The sequence below is a fragment of the Eumetopias jubatus genome, unplaced genomic scaffold, assembly GCF_037043125.1.
Source record: "Eumetopias jubatus isolate StellerSeaLion01/CBP00866 unplaced genomic scaffold, mEumJub1_p1.0 scaffold_1, whole genome shotgun sequence".
Classification (NCBI taxonomy): Eukaryota; Metazoa; Chordata; class Mammalia; order Carnivora; family Otariidae; genus Eumetopias; species Eumetopias jubatus.
Window position 1 is genome coordinate 101,327,638 of NW_028274807.1, and position 14,348 is coordinate 101,341,985.

At 41.0% G+C, this 14,348-nt stretch overlaps 1 protein-coding gene across 1 annotated transcript; it reads right to left on the reverse strand.

The window, feature by feature from the left end:
• Nucleotides 1-93: 93 nt before the first annotated feature.
• Nucleotides 94-9,296, reverse strand: OTOL1 (otolin 1). Its single transcript, XM_028103101.1, has 4 exons — nt 8,933-9,296; nt 4,952-5,041; nt 1,629-1,700; nt 94-992 (listed from the first exon to the last, which is right to left on the reverse strand). Exons 1-4 carry the CDS (start codon nt 9,294-9,296, stop codon nt 94-96), a joined length of 1,425 nt encoding a protein of 474 aa, XP_027958902.1.
• Nucleotides 9,297-14,348: the final 5,052 nt, after the last annotated feature.

Sequence of the window (14,348 nt, forward strand, 5' to 3'; positions counted from 1 at the left end):
AAGAAAAATAATGAGTCACTCTTTTTAATCGTGCTACCTCATGTTGCCTGACTTATTCCACTGAACCTAAACTACAGTGCTGGAGACACGAGTTTATGGTGAAATTCCAGAATTTTCCTCTGGGTACAAAAGGAACCCGGTAAAAATGCTGTCATCCTCAGGGCTGACATATACCCCGTTCCAATCTTTTGAAACTTCCAACCAGACTTGGTCCCCTGCACTTAATTTCAGGATGACGAGAAAAGAGGCCTGGTCTATTTCATGAGCAGAGAGCGTTTCTCTGGATTTGAACCTCTTCCTATCCCAGGCCACCAGGCTGACGTGAGCGGGTCGGCCCCTCACAGTGACATGGTAGGAGAAAACATACGCCCCAGGAATACTACAGTTAAATTTGCCGGTGATGGGGTTGTAATTCCCTTGGTCATTATAGAGAACCTTGTCAAATTTGATAGGGATGTCGGGAGGAGGGAAAGGCTTTGAAAGAGCAGCACTGAAAGCTGACCGCTGGACTCTGGCTGCCTCCCCCTTGGAGCCTTTGAGGCCCCGAGAGCCCTTCTTGCCAATAGATCCTCGGACCCCTTTGCTCCCAAGCTCACCTTTTGGCCCTGCAGGTCCCACAAGACCAGGGGGACCTAACTCTCCCTTTCCCCCTTTCACCCCCGGCTCCCCTGGGGCCCCGGGCAGGCCATCTGGGCCACCTTTGCCTTCCGTTCCAGGATCTCCTTTGCTACCTTTTTCTCCTTTCAGACCCTCCTCCCCTTTTTCTCCTTTCCCCCCCCTCTTCCCAGACTCTCCGCAGTGGCCCTTATCCCCCATCTCGCCCTTCTCCCCCTTGGCCCCAGGCTCTCCGCTCAAGCCTGGTGAGCCCGCAGCCCCCCGGGCTCCTTTATCTCCTCGGGTGCCGTTCGCACACGTGTCGCCCTTGGAGCCTTTTTGTCCCTTCACTCCTGCCAGTCCGATGTTTCCTCTATCCCCCTTAGGACCAAGGCCACCTGAAACGGAAAATTAAAATAATGCTTAAGGATCGCATAGACTATGAACAGAACCCTATTCTCACCGAGCTCACGGGACAGAGGCAAAACCTCGCGCCTGGGACCGGAGACCTGACTCTTGCAGCGGCCGCGGCTGTGCCGTTCAGATCACACTGCTCTCTCGCACGGGGAAGAGTTAACGCCACCAAGAAGCCAGGGCTTCCATTTAGAGCTCATAAACCTAGTTCTATCTGTCTTTCACTTTTAAGGCACTAAAGAGTTTCGAACTGTAGTGGCCCATTATAGTCCGTTACACTTCGCATTTTGGCCCCACCCAAGTGTTCTCCTAAATCTCCATCACGCCCTTCCAAACCCAACATCCTACTGGCAAAGAGACGGAAACCCACAAAGTTTCAGGGATCCCTTATCCCAAGGACAGCCAGACTGAGGTCACGAGTTCAGATGCTTGTATCTAGTCTCCAAACTACCAGACCGGTACTTGCTACACCCCAGCAATCAGTAGTACGCTGAATTATTAGAATAATAGCAATTCATATTCCATCTTACCTCCCGGATAACTTTAAGCACAAGCGGGAAGAAAATTGGGAGCTATGCTGTACACATGCCTGTACAGGATAGGTATAGTCTATGCTCTACCTGGTTCTCCAGGTTTTCCTGGGTATCCTGGAACTCCACTTGCTCCTTGGTCCCCACGTTCTCCCTTTAACCCTGAAATGATACCAAGATTACCTTTCTTCCAACTATAGTACCCATGATGTAACTAAGATCCATTTCCCAACCATGTCACATTCCAAGGCGTCCCTTACCAAAAATGCGTAAAGGTAAAACCACATGGAAAAATGATATATTGAGCATCATTAAGAATATTTTGTCCCAGTTGATGGTAAAACATTTAAAAGAGATTTGGGGATAGTGCCAATCTCTTCAAACAGAATTCAGCTTTTCCACCCCACCCCACCCTCACCCCACATTCACATAGCTTTTCAAATCTCTCATGAAATTCATGACATTTTGCCAGGTGTTACTTATGTATGTGTTTGTGTTTTTCTTCTCATGAATTCTGAATGACACTGAAAACATCCCCTTCTTTATATTCCCCACAATGCCTAAAAAAAGAGTGTCACCACCATGTAAGTTTAAACAAAGAGCGCAATATTCTGCAGTTAGCTAAAACTAATCATATCAAAAACCTTTCCAGGAAAGTAAATATAAATATAGATACAAATATAAATATAAAGTCCTTGACATAGAACATAAACGAGAAACCAATTTTCATTTTGTTTGGAAAATTTTTCATACACACTTTGGACAAACCGTAGAAGTGTGAGAATTTATGTTTGAAAAGAAATCTAAACATGCAGGTTTTTAGATATTTGCCAGAATACCACAAAGTGGATTTTCATATTGGGCATGGCTAAAGGCCCATCCTGTTACGGTACAGCCACACTGAATTTATTTTAATTATAAATAATAATAGTTAACTCTTATTGAGCATTTCCTTCGTACCAGGTAATGTTCCAAGCTCTTAACATGATTTTTTAAAATTTAATCCAGCCTCTTAAATTCAAAATGAATTCTTATTTGATATTAATACAGCCTCTTGTATAACAGGGAGGCTCATATAACAGAGCACATGTCATTAATTGGAACATTTTTCACTTACAAAAATTTATAGCATCTCCCTTCGAGAAAGGTAGAGCAGATCTTTTTATCACAGAAAAAAAAAACTGAGGTATGAGGGGCGCCTGGGTGGCTCAGTCGGTTAAGTGTCTGCCTTCAGCTCAGGTCATGATCCTGGGGTTCTGGGATCGAGCCCCACGTTGGCCTCCCTGCTCAGTGGGGAGCCTGCTTCTCCCTCTCCCTCTGCCACTCCCCCTGCTTGTGCTCCTTCACTCTCTCTCTCAAACAAATAAATAAAATCTTTAAAAAAAACTGAGTTATGAAAGTTTACAAATTTGCATAGAGTCAAACATGACTGCATATAACACTGGTTGGCATCAATTTGCCAACCATGTTATTTATGATATAACTAACTTTTTTTGTTTTATTTTGCTGGGGAAAAAGAAATCCTAAGTCAAGTTACAAGTCATGAGAAGAGACTCCCCCAGATTTCACAAGACCAACTAGAGAAATTCCACCATAAGCTGCTCAGCAGTTTCCTAAGTAGCTAATCCCCTACCATTACCATTCCACATAAAATTTACAATTTGGAAATTAACCCATAGGCCATCAGGAAAATGTCTGGATCCCTTTGGAGAGAACCGAACTCTGAATGGAAGTGAAGGACCAATTTTATTCCCCATGCTTGTCAATACTCATATGCCAACCATCACTGCACAGTTACTCTGGTTCTCAAATTCATTTAAGGAATTTAACTGCTTACACTGGATGTACTTAATCAGGTTGTGGTTAACCAGAATTGCAGTCATTCAACTCATTTATTTTTCTAACTTTCAGTCTTAACCAAGAGTCCAAGCTAAGTCTGGAAGTAAAAGGAAAGTAAAGTTGCCACGTTATAGAGACTGGCTGAATGAATTTCTACTTTTGATCCTTCATCAAAGCATATTCTTAAGAACCTTATCTTATGATACTTCCCTGTTTTTTCTTCTACTTCCAGAAGTCTAGCTTCCAAAAAGTATGAATCACTGGGGAGGTTCATCACTCATCTTTATTTCACAGGGTTTTCTGCTAACATAATACAGCCACAAAAGGATTAAATGTTTCTGAGAATGAAAATCGCATAACTGACAGGTGTGAAGTAGCTCTCTCACCTTAGCATCTTTTTTGAGTAATTACTTCACTGAATGTTCTACCAGAAACGAGTTAGACAGTTCCTGAGCCATGTGGAGGGTGATGTATAGATGATATTAGGTCTTTTGACATGTGACACTGAGGCTAAAACATTTAACTTGATGGATGGATGGTATTTCTACAGGCTGGCAGTATTCACTGAGGAATTTCTAAATGTCCCAGTGAATCTGCAACCTTCCCTCAATGTCTTGAAGCACTTAGAGAACCAGGGATTTCCCAGGGCAGGACACCCTCCTGGCTGATACATCTGTGGAATTATAGAATTTCTGAGCTGGAAAAGATCTATGAAAGCACACATAACCACAAATCTTCTTTGCTGGTAAATAGGGTATAAATAAATATCTAGTCTATTCCCCCTTGGTTTCCAGATAAGGTAAAGGTCCAAGGTCATTCTTACAAACTCGATTTCTTTCATTTTAATTCAGTCCTCTTTTCCCACCGTAGGCATTGCCTAGATTTGAGCGAGCCAAAGGTCATGTCCTGTTCTCCTTAGCAGAGATGCTACCCACCTAAACAGAATGTTCTATAGGATTGCCTGCTGTAGTTAGTTCTATCTAATACAAAATTAATTTGTCTCATACGGAAGAGCTCACTCAGTAGTGTATAAGTGTATAAGCCCCCCCTCCCCCCCCCAGAGACTATGCCCTGTGGCTCCCAGTCACTAGGTCACCTGTGTGGCCAATGAGAGATAGAAAAGATGTGTAAGAGCCTCTGTGTATGCAGGGGGAGGGAGATGGAGAGAAAGAGAGAAATGTTACCAGGAAAGTGTAAAATTTTTCAACAGGCTATATATAAAGTTAAGTAACTTACAACATGCTTTACCAAGTTTTTGCATTTTTAAAAGTGGTTCCACCTACAGGACACCTGGGTGACTCAGTCGGTTAAACATCTGCCTTCCGCTCAGGTCACAATCCCAGGGTCCTGGGATTGAGCCCCACATCAGGCTCCCTGCTCAGTGGGGAGTCTGCTTCTCTCTCTCCCTCTGCACCTTCCCCCGTCCATGCTCTCTCTCTCTCAAATAAATAAATAAATCTTTAAAAAAATTGTTTTATCTGCAAGAATATGGTATTTACTTTGCAAGTTGCTCGCCTGAAAAATGATGCAGAACACATCTTGAGTTTTGACATGAAATCAATATAATTACCTACCCTTCTCTCCTTTTTGGCCTTTTGGACCTTGGGGTCCGACAATTCCTGGTGGCCCTGGGATCCCCATATCACCAGCCTCTCCCTTAAGACCTGGAAATGAGATTTAAAAATCATCAGGATAAAAAAAATTCTCTTTTGAAATGCATTAGTTCTGAAAAAAAAATTTTTTTTTAAGCAGTCATTTTATTGAGACCAATGACTGTCAGTGTCCTAATAATAAAATCTGGGTAAGAATGGGGCACCTGGGTGGCTTAGTCGTTAAGCATCTGCCTTCGGCTCAGGTCATGATCTCAGGGTCCTGGGATCGATCCCGGCATCAGGCTCCCTGCTCAGCAGGAAGCCTGCTTCTCCCTCTCCCACTCCCCCTGCTTGTGGTCCCTCTCTTGCTGTGTCTCTCTGTCAAATGAATAAATAAAATCTTTTTTTAAAAAATCTGGGTAAGAATAAACTACTACATAACTCTCAGGACAATATTTTTGTCTGATTTGTAATTTCGTACTACCTGAATAGATAAATTGAGCCCATTAGTACTTGTCACTGGATTCGTGGCAGCAATCAAATGATTCAGGGAAGCAGTGCAATATCAAACAACAAGAACAAAATGATTATCTGGCTCTTCACTTCACGTGAACCACACTTTCAAATTGGAAGTAAAACCACAATACCTAGCACTTTTGGTTTTCCCATTCACTCGCTTATGCAATTCTTCAGGAACTATTGCTGAGGCACCCATACACCAGTACCCTGCTAGGTGCTCGGCATCAGCCATCGACATCCAGCTGTCCTTTCCCTCATGGAGCTGAGGAAGTTATCACATTGTAGTTAGTGATGTGAAAAAAAATAGGAAGGCCCTAGTATAGATTGTGGTAAGAGAACTAATTTATGGGAGCGGAGGAGACATCCCTGAAAAAAATGGCATTAAGCTAAGATCCAATGAACAAATTAGGATTTTCTGAAGCAAAAAAAAAAACCATAGATGAGTATTTCAGGAAAAACAAGTGTGGAAAAGACCATGGTGTTTTCAAGAAACTGAAAAAAGAGCAGAGTGGGTAGAGCTAATGATCGGATGAAGGAGGCTGAGAGGCAGGCTAGGGTCACATGGTGCAGGGCTCAGACGTCATTGGGTATCCTGTCTCATCCAGGCAGTGCAGGTCCTTTCCACTTACCTGGGCCACACAGGGACCCTGAACCTAGGATAATTACCCTTCCTGCACGCCCAGCCCTGTTCGAGCCATAGGAATTCTTTCACAACCCCTGATTGGAATAGTTTATGGCTACGTTCATTGGAAGTTAACTATAGAGATAAGTGAGCTCAATGAAATTGTACTATTTCCTCTTAATTTTTGTAACTAAGGCCAATGGAATGGAGAAAATTATATTCAACAGAATTTTTCTTTGAAAAAACACTACATTTGTTTGGAAGAAGGTGCTTGTGATGGAGGTTAAAGCCAAAGGCAAACTCAAATAACCAAAGGTGGTGATTAAGTTCTATGTAGAAAAAGAAGGAGAGCAGAGAGGAAAGGAGTGAAGGAATGGGCAGTGCAGGCAGAAGCAAGCAAGATGGCCAGTTGCGGTCCACTGTGCAATGTCTCCCTTCCTCACGAGTCCCAAATGCCTGGCGTGGTTATACCACTGAGGGAAATAAAAAAGGGCAGTGCCCAGGTTGGCACAGGGAGCACATGGAAACCACATGGGAGGGCACAAGGGGCAGCAAGGCTCCCTCATCCATCTGGGTGACACATACATGTGGGTGAGATTGGTATAAATACTGTAAGGCTGGACATATGGGAAGAGCAGGGGCTTGATGGTGCACAAACCAAATCTGACTCTACATTCTACACTTAGAGGCAGTATAACCTCTAGAATTACCTAAAACTCTTGGGATTGTGATTAAATCATCCACTAAAATGCAATAATATTTTTAACAGTTTGTGTAAGATTAGACACAGTAAAAAGTGCTTAATGGTTCTTGGCACATAGTAGGTAACTACAATTATAACCGAACTAAATGAGAGAAGCTGGAGATAAAATTTCACACAGAATCTTACCTTTGCTACCTATTAGCTATATCTGTACAGTTTAAGACATTTACATTCAGAAACTATTAGGCTTGTGACTTTTAAAGTCTATAGTTAGTATCTACATTACAGGGGATAATGTAAATGTCATGTATGCCATGTGTTGTGTGTGTGTGTTCATGTGGCCAAGAACTGAAAGATAATGAAGAAAAAATTAAAATAGTTGTGTTTGAGTAGATTCATGTTCATTTTCATTTTCAAGTTTGATTAATGTCCCTCTTAAGCTGGATCTCTAATTTTTTAACAAAACAGTATTTTTGAAACACTGGAAAAGCTAGAACAAGTGTCTATGAATCTCAGAAACAAGACCCTATTGGGCTACTTCCCAAGATAGGAAAAAGCTCCTATTACAGCTACTGGAAAAAGAAACACAGTTTATTCAGCATTTACCCTATCCCAGGTACTGCACTGAGCCTTTCTATATATATTACCTCATTCCGTCTCTTGATGACCCCATGAAGTTGGTATTATTCTTATCCCATTTTACTATTTTGAAAACTGAATACAATAGGTAATGAAGCTTCCCCAAGGTAGGACTGTGAGAGACAAGATATTCTGAGCTCTTAAATACTACGCTCTGCGCAGAACCAATCAGACCAAAATATATGAGCCCTCCAGGCAGGCAAAGAATTTGGCATGTCTCCAAAATATTTGTCCTATGTATTTAAAGGAGAGACTCAGCTCGGAGAACAGCCCAGCTAATCCACTAGTCAGTAAAACAAAAGCTCTGATGCGACAGACCCATGGCCTTAGAAGACAGTTTAGCAACCAGCGGTGTTTACTTGACCATGCCCTTGGGGGTCTTCACCCCCCAAGCAGCTCACCAGCCAGATATGATACTAAGAGAAATTCTGGTAAATGTAATTTTCTCAGTATCATTGCATTTCCAATAATGTTTCAGCAACCCAGAAATCTCTGAGCCCTGACCACTGCCCAGCAACTGTACCCTTTAATTCCAGCTCTGCATGAATATTGATCTCATTTCCCAAAAGGTTCCTATTATAAGATGAAATGAATGAAAAGCTTAATGAGGATACACAATTCCTGATTTTATAACTTTAAGTTCTTTAGGCAAGACACAACAGATATATCTATACAGTCATTTTTCCCCCAGGGGATAGCAAATTTGAAATTGACATTCTGATCTCAATTTTACCTGAGTTCTCTGCTATATGACATGTAAAAGCTGACATGTATTACAGTAAAATTCAGCATATGCATCATGTATATATTAAAGGTATCTGGAATTTTGAAATACGTAACCATGATCTTCAATGGAGAAAACTGTGGGGCAAGGATACAGTGTTGCCTTGGAATTTCAATGAAGAGCCAACTGAATCCTGCCCCTTATTCTCCACCTCACAGACATGCCATTTCTAATCCAAACTACAAAAAGCACTCCAGAAACCCATCAGTCAGCACACACTCTAACTAGACAGCAGGATTTTCATTTACCCTTTTTATATCAGCCATTAACGAGATAACTGTACTGGTAGGAAATGCATAATTTGAAGAACCACGTGCCAGCACTTGGGTTGGTCGCCCAGTTTCTGCTCTAACCAGCACTGTCCAATAGAAGTTTCTGCAATGATGGAAGTGCTTGTATCCATACAGCCCAATATAGCAGTCATTGGCCACATGTCACTACTGAGCATTTGAAATGTGGCTAGTATGACTGAGGAACTGAATGTTTAATAGTAATCTTTATGTTTATTTTTATTAATAGCCACACATGTGGCTAACAGGCAACACAGCACCCATTTGCATTTGTTACCATGTTACACCTAAGCCTGTCACCATTTGTAGGACACGTAGAAACCCTCTGAGCAATTCTGCCTCCAACCCACCTCTCAGCTCCAAGGATACCCAGGTAACAAATATGGCTTTGGGTATTGTCAAGTACCTGGCTTTCCAGTCTCTCCGGGTTCTCCTTTTTGCCCTGGTACAAATGAACAACAATCACAGCAGTTGAAAAAGAAATCAGCCGTGTCAAGAGTGAAGTTTTCAAAGGGGAAGAGAGTGGTAGCACCAAAGGCAGACTCTAGAGCTGGGGGGCTTGGGGTCGTTTCTGCCATTTTAGCCGCTTCCGTGAAAGGAATTTCCTCTTCTTCCGGAGCTGGGCCACTGGACGGCTTGAGACCCTTCGGCATCTCTTTTCCCTCAGATTTCTTTGTAAATTTGGTATGTGGTGTGGTCTTTGCTACTGTGTCCATACCAGCGATCACCAAAATAATTAAAATGACACAAAGCCAAGAAAACATCCACATATTTGAGGCTGGAAGAAAGATATAATGGGAATAAATACACCTATTACATGAGATCCCAATGCAATTAGTAAGTGATATAAACATATAAGAAGGAAATATAGAGTCATATACGAACCATAAGAATAAACATTATGCATAATATTGAATGATATTTTTAATGTATTTTAACGCAAATATATGCTTGAATCACAACAGGATATTTTATTTACTTAAAGTATTTATTATAAGGAACATTTTGCTTCAGTTCTCCTTTCTGGTTGTTTTCCTAGCATTACATGTTCTAAAATATTGTTCTCAATCATTCAAATTATCTTGCCAACTAGTAAACATGATCTATAATAAACGCAACACGACTTAATAGCTTATACACCCTGTGGAAAACAAATATGTATAATTTCCTGACTGACCTCACTCAGATTTATAGGAATCAAATACATTTGTATTAGAGGGAGATGAAAAATATTGAGCTGGGTAGTTTACTCCAGCAAACTCAATTATTTCAAGAAAAAATACTGGTGAAAGGGTCCTTAAATCTACTAGGGCTAATGGTCCTGTTGTGAGAATAATTTTTTAGAATCTATTGTAATAAATGGAGAGAGAGAGGGAATAAAAAATCATAAACTTGAAAATATGCTATGTCCTTAGATTCTTCACATGTCATTTAACTCTCCAATTCTTTGCTTTATAATTTGAGGAGTTTTTCTGAAAAGTCACATTGATCCTTGTATTACTTTAGTGGGGCAAAGAGTGACTCTTATTTTTTTTTTAAAGATTTATCTATTTATTTGAGAGAGCGAGAATGAGAGAGAGAGAGTACATGAGAGGGGGGAGGGTCAGAGGGAGAAGCAGGCTCCTCGCTGAGCAGGGAGACCGATGCGGGACTCGGTCCTGGGACTCTGGGATCATGACCTGAGCCGAAGGCAGTTGCTTAACCAACTGAGCCACCCAGGCGCCCAAGTGACTCTTCTTATTAAGGCTTTTATTAACCAGAGGGATATGATATAAAGTTCCCAAAGAAGTGAAATTGTGAAGTTCTTAGTGGTGTGGTACCCAGCAACTCTCAGCAGTCCAGAGGCTGCTAACAGATGGCCAGGGTTAGAAATGCATGTTTTCTGGTTGGAAAAAGGAAGAGTACAAGGGTAAAGAAAATGGAAATAAGGACAGTGATAACACCTAGTACGTATAGAGCTCCTACGATGAGTGGGTGCCTTACATTCATCAATCCAATCAGTTCTCAAAACAGCTCTGCCAGGTAGAAGACACACCACTGATCGCCTTCACGAATAAGGACACAGGAACCGAGAGGTTAAATGCCTCAATCAAGATCACACAATCAGGAAGCTATGAATTCAGAACTGAAATCCAGGGCTGTTTCACTTCAAAGCCTCCACCCTTTCCCATGAATCACGTGGCATTTATAAGGATGAGATTAAAGAACAATAAATCCAAGCATAGGACCAATGGAAGAGCTAGAGAGGAGACAGAATAAGTCAGAACAGATGAGAATGGACAATGACAGGATGTTACATTTCTAAAATCATATAAAAATCCAAAAATGCTTACTTTCCTTCAAGTTGTCTTTGCTACCATATTCATCCACTCAGCCAGTATTTACTGAATATCAACAATGTCACAAGCACTGAGAAACAAACATAGGCCATGGTCTCTGTCCTCAGGGACTATACAGTCTACCAGCAAAGATGAAAAACAACAAAAGCAAAGAAGAAAGTATGAAGGGCGAATGATCACACTGCATTTCCCCAAATACAGAGCCCATGCCCCTTTTTCCCGCCAGGTCCCTGCAAGAGTGAGCACATAAACCATGGTTACCAAGCATATCTATCCAACTCTCTCTCTCAAAATAAATAAATAAATATTTAAAGAAAAAAAAAGAATGAAACTGGACCACTTTCTTACAGCATACATAAAAATAAACTCAAAATGGAGTAAAGACCTAAATGTCAGACCTAAAACCATAAAAATCCTAGAAAAGAACACAGTAATTTCTTTGACAATGGCCATAGCAACTTCTTTCTAGATATGTCTCTTGAGGTAGGGAAACAAAAGCAAAAATAAATTCTTGGGACTATGTCAAAATAAAAAGTTTCTGCACCGTAAAGGAAACAATCAATAAAACTAAAAGGCAACCTACAGAACGGGAGAAGGTATTTGCAAATGACATATTTGACAAAGGGTTAGCATCCAAAATATACGAAACATACAATACACACACACTCTCCAAAAAATAATCCAGTTAAAAATGGGCAGAAGACAGAATAGATATTTTTCCAAAGAAGACATAACAGACAGCCAACAGACCAAAGATGCTCAACATCACTCATCATCAGGGAAATGCAAATCAAACTACAATAAGATACCACCCCACACGTGTCAGAATGGCTAAAATCAACAACACAAGAAACAACAGGGGTTGGCGAGGATGTGGAGAAAGCGGAACCCTGTTGCATTGTTGGTGAGAATGCAAACTGGTGCAGCCACTCTGGAAAACAGTATGGAGGTTCCCAAAATTTGAGAATAGAACTACCCTACGACCCAGCAACTGCACTACTAGGTATTTACCCAAAGGATATAAAAATATTAATTCAAAAAGATACACGCACCCCAATTTTATAGAAGCATTATCTACAATAGCCATATTATGGAAATAGCCCAAGTGTCCATCAACTGATGAATGGATAAAGAAGATATGAGATAGATAGATGATAGATAGATAGATAGATAGATAATAGAATGATAGATAGATAGATAGATAGATAGATAGATAGATAGATAGTCATAACAAAGGATGAAATCTTGCCATTTGCAACCACATGGATGGAGCTAGAGAGTATTCTGCTAAGCGAAATAAGCTAGTCAGAGAAAGAAAAATACTGTATGATTTCACCCATATGTAGAATTTAAGAAGCAAAAGAAATGAGCAAAGGGGTAAAAAAGACAGACAGACACACAGATAGACCAAGACTATAGAGAACAAACTGCTGGTTACCAGAGAGGAGGGGTGGGGATGGGTGAAATAGATGATGGGGATTAGGGAGTGCATTTGTTTTGATGAGCACAGGGTAATGTATGTAAATGTTGAATCACTATATTGTACACCTGAAACTAATATTATACTGTATGTTAACTAAGTGGAATTTAAATAAAAACTTAAAAACTCAGGCACAGAGAAGTTAAGTAGCTTGTCCAAGCACAGTGTGAGTAAGCAATAGAGTTACAATTAACATCTAGGCCCATGTGACTCCAAATCAGCCTATGTACTTTGCACTGTGCCACGCTGCCTGGGGATTAATGTGTGATCATTGAGGCTGCAGAAGGAACTAAGTTGAACCCTTCATGGAGCTCAACTCTAGGCCCTTCAGTAGAAGAAAGTGGTGTCCCACAGAGAAGAAAGAGGAACTTAAAAATGGGAGACATGAAGAAGAGAGATGAGAAATCTGGTTCTGACAGTGGAACGTATTAGTGTGGAGCAAACAAAGTTACAGAGAGAAACAAACACATTCAACCAGAAACTAAAGAGCTACAGACAAAAATGAGCAGAGCAACTAATACAAGGAAGGTGCTCAGTGTCCCTATTTGGGAGTGTGAATTGTCCTCATATATGTTTTCCCTTGCATTGTGGTTTCCTGCTTCCCAATTTAAATATAGATGTTAAAGGATAATACAGTTGGTACCTTAAGACTATGATGAAGGTTCCCAGGAATCAGAGATGAGGAAAACATAAAGCCCTTTGAAAAACAGCAAAGCAAAAGTTGATAGCAAGCTGATGGTACATATACATAATTCTTTTTAATTGGAATTTTTTCATGTTTATGCAAATACATAAGAACCTAACCAAAGAAAACTTCCACAGTGAGTTAAGCAAGTAAGGACTTCTGACCAAATTTTAAGTCACAGTAACAATAAAACATAACTCAAATGCTAAGTCTGAAGTTTAATGCAGGTATAAATCTTAAGAGAGGGATTAGAAGTAGATTTAAAAGGAGGTTGAAGTCGGGCGCCTGGGTGGCTCAGTTGGTTAAGCGACTGCCTTCGGCTCAGGTCATGATCCTGGGGTCCCGGGATCGAGTCCTGCATCGGGCTCCCTGCTCAGCTGGGGGTCTGCTTCTCCCTCTGACCCTCTTCCCTCTCGTGCTCTGTGTCTCTCACTCTCTCTCTCAAATAAATAAATTAAAAAAAAAATCTTTAATAAAAAAATAAATAAAAATAAATAAATAAAAGGAGGTTGAAGTCCCTGATAAACACAAATACAGTAAGCCTTTTTACTCATCCTGAAGATCAGCTGGGCTATAAGCATTTCAAGAGCAGGAAGTTAGGTTCTGTGTGTGTGTGTGTGTGTGTGTGTGTGTGTGTGTTCCCAGTGCATAATGTTTGCCAATAATACGTATCCCATAAAAGTTTGCTGAACCAAAATGAAGTAAATGTAGTAGATTGCATTATATTCTCCAATTTTCCACTCTTCCCTGTATTCCCACTCTGATTTTGCATCATCTCCCACAAAAGAAATGAGGTCTATACTCCAAACTCTTGACTTTGAGTTCAGCCATGATGGGACGTCAGCCAATAGAATGAGGTGAAAGTGACAGGGTGCCATTTCCAAGCCTAGGTCTCAAGAGCCTTTATGTGTTTCCACTTGCTCTCTTGCACCTTTTGGTCATTTCCACGAGAAGGATGTACATGGCCAAGCTTGCTGGTCACAGAGAAGGATGAGAGACACGTGGAGTAGCGCCACCTCAGGTAAGTTGCCCTAGCCAAGCACAATCTGGGTAACAGTCCCCAGCTGATCCATAGACACATGATGAGCCCAGGTGAGACCAGATGAGGCCAATCTAGATCAGATAACCCTCATGAATCCCACAGACATATGCCAGTTATCTACCATTGTGCAACAAACTACCTCAAACTCAGTGGCTGAAAATAACCATTTTATCATAGCTCACAATTTCATGGGTCAGGAATTGGGCCTGAGACATCAGGCTTAGGATCCATGAGACATCAACTCAGGATCATGTAGCGGTGTTCAGCTAGTGCATG

What these genes read in the sequence shown, in the direction of transcription:
- OTOL1 (XM_028103101.1), bottom strand. Translation starts at nt 9,296, where the DNA reads ATGTGGATGTTTTCTTGGCTTTGTGTCATTTTAATTATTTTGGTGATC. An exon ending in CGGAGAGACTGGAAAGCCAG is followed by an intron (nt 5,042 to 8,932) that starts GTACTTGACAAT and finishes TCTCATTTCCAG; the next exon opens with GTCTTAAGGGAGAGGCTGGT. An exon ending in AGGAAAACCTGGAGAACCAG is followed by an intron (nt 993 to 1,628) that starts GTAGAGCATAGA and finishes TTTCCGTTTCAG; the next exon opens with GTGGCCTTGGTCCTAAGGGG.